At 35.9% G+C, this 2,505-nt stretch overlaps 1 protein-coding gene across 1 annotated transcript in view; it reads left to right on the top strand.

The window, feature by feature from the left end:
• Positions 1 to 998, top strand: part of OSTN (osteocrin) — a gene marked incomplete at its 5' end in the record, with an annotated part of 4,512 nt that extends 3,514 nt beyond the window's left edge. Inside the window, one exon of the mRNA XM_015827828.1 lies at positions 914 to 998. Within this exon, the coding sequence (XP_015683314.1) occupies positions 914 to 998 (85 nt within the window). The remainder of the gene's footprint in view (positions 1 to 913) is intronic.
• Between the last annotated feature and the right edge of the window lie 1,507 nt (positions 999 to 2,505).

The raw sequence follows: 2,505 nt of genomic DNA, 5'->3' as shown, positions 1-2,505 counted from the left end.
AATAATAAGAATAATAAAGATCTATGATGTTTCTTTGTTTGTTGAACACGCTGATGGGTGGATAGATGTGGTGACATTAGAGGTGTGTTGGGTGGGGGGGATGAAAATAGGGGGGGTTGTACACGAGTGGGGTTTGTAGGGAGGAAGAGGAGGAAGAGGAGGAGGAGGAGAACTGTGGGGTCCCTGGTGCTCTCTGAGCTTGACTGTTTTCTTGCAGACTTTTCATGACCCAACTAAGTAATATCATCAGTGCTAGAAGGGAGGAAGGGAAGGGGGGCTTGCGGAGAGGAGGAGGAGGAGGAGAAGAGGAGGAGGAGGAGAAGAAGAAGAAGAGAAAGAAAGAAAGAAAGAAAGAAAGAGACAGAGAAAGAGAAAGAGAAAGAAAGAAAAAGAGAAAGAGAAAGAGAAAGAGAAAGAAAGAAAGAAAGAAAGAAAGAAAGAAAGAAAGGATTGTGGGGTCCTTGGTTCTCTCTGAGCCTGGTGGCTTTCTTACAGACGTTTCATGACCCAGCTAGGGAACACCATCAGTGCTAGGAATGGGGTTAATCTCCTCCTCCTCTTTGCAACCCCCCCTCCCTTCTAGCACTGATGATGTTCCCTAGTTGGGTCATGAAACGTCTGCAAGGAAACCACCTGGCTCAGAGGGAACCAAGGACCCCACAATCCTCCTCCTCCTCCTCCTCCTCCCTTCTAGCACTGATAAGGTTCCCTAGTTGGGTCCTGAAACGTCTGCGAGAAACCCACCCAACCGAGAGAGCCCCAGGGACCCCACCGTTCAACCCTCAGCTCCCAAGGTCCCCTTCTGTTGGCTGGCAAGAAGGGGGTGGGTGCGGCGGGGGTCCCCCCCAGGCCTGAAAGAAGCTCTCTCCCCTCCCCCCGGAGTCCTCTTCCTTGACGCCTCTCTTCCTTGCAGAAAAGCGGTGCAGCTGCCCAAGAAGCGGTTTGGGCTCCCTCTAGACCGGATCGGAGTGAATCGCCCGAGCAGCTCCAGAGGGTAGGAGAAGCCGGTAAGAGAAGAGCCAGGCAGGCGGAGCCGACGGAACTGTGCGCCACGGCGCCCCCCCCCCCGCCTTCTCTGCCTCTTGCGGGATGCTGGGGGTGGGAGGGAGGGGCGGGGGGAAGGACCAGGTTCCCCTTTCCCTTCTCCGCCTTCCATGGGGGGGCAATTCTTGATCTCCTCCCCTGGACCCCCCTCGGTGGGCTTCAGAAGACCCCCTGTGCGGGGCTGGGACTGGGGGGGGATTCAGCTTGGAAGGCCGAGCTGGGACCTTGGGCTAAAAAAAAATTAATTATTTTTATTTTATTATTTTATTTTATTTTATTTTATTTTATTTTATTTTATTTTATTTTATTATTTTATTTTATTTTATTTTATTTATTTTATTTTATTTTATTTTATTATTTTATTTTATTTTATTTTATTTTATTTTATTTTATTTTATTTTATTTTATTTATTTTATTTTATTTTACTTTATTTTATTATTTTATTTTATTTTTTTATTTTATTTTATTTTATTTTATTTTTTATTTTATTATTCTATTTTATTTTATTCTTTAATTTTTTATTTTATTTTATTATTTTATATATTTATTTATATTGTTCTAATATTTATTTTATTTATTACTTTATTATTTTATTTTATTATTTTATCTATTATTATTTTATTTTATTATTTTATTTATTGTTATTTTATTTATTTTTTATTTTATTTTATTATTTTATTTTATTATTTATTTTATTTTGTTTGTTACTTTTTGTTTTATTTTATATTTTATTTTATTTTATTTTATTATTTTATTTTATTATTTTATTTTATTATTTTATTTTATTTTATTTTTATTTTATTCTATTTTATTTTATTTTATTATTCTATTCTATTTTATTTTATTATTTAATTTTTTATTTTATTATTTAATTTATTTTGCTTGTTACTTTTTTATTTTATATTTTATTATTTTATTTTATTTTATATTTTTTATTTTATTATTCCTTTTTATTTTATTTTATTATTCTATCCTATTTTACTTTATTTTTTATTTTTATATTTTTTATATTTTTATTTATATTATTTTAATATTTATTTTATTACTTTATTACTTTATTTTATTTTTTATTTATTTTATTATTTTATTTATTTATTTTTATTTTATTTTTTATTTATTTTATTTTATTATTTCATTTTCTGATTTTATTTTATTTTTATTCTTATTTATATTCCACCTTGATTATTTTTGCAAATAAGGTGGCAGGCATTCCTAATCCTTCTGCCTCCTCCTATTTCCCCCACAACAGTCCTGTGAGGCGGCTTAGGCGGAGAGAGAGAGAGAGAGGGACCGGTCCAAGGTCACCCAGCTGGCTTTTTCATCTAAGGCGAGACTAGAACTCACCGCCTCCTGGCGATTGGCCCAAAGTCCCCCAGCCGGCTTTCATACCTAAGGAGGGACCATTTGAACTCAGGGTCTCCCAGTTTCAAGCCCGCTGCCTTAAACCACTAGCCCAGGGG

This window comes from Protobothrops mucrosquamatus, unplaced genomic scaffold, assembly GCF_001527695.2.
Source record: "Protobothrops mucrosquamatus isolate PMUCROS unplaced genomic scaffold, P.Mucros_1.0 scaffold3983, whole genome shotgun sequence".
Classification (NCBI taxonomy): Eukaryota; Metazoa; Chordata; class Lepidosauria; order Squamata; family Viperidae; genus Protobothrops; species Protobothrops mucrosquamatus.
The sequence above is the reverse complement of the archived record's forward strand: the minus strand, read 5'-3'. Positions and strand labels throughout refer to the sequence as shown.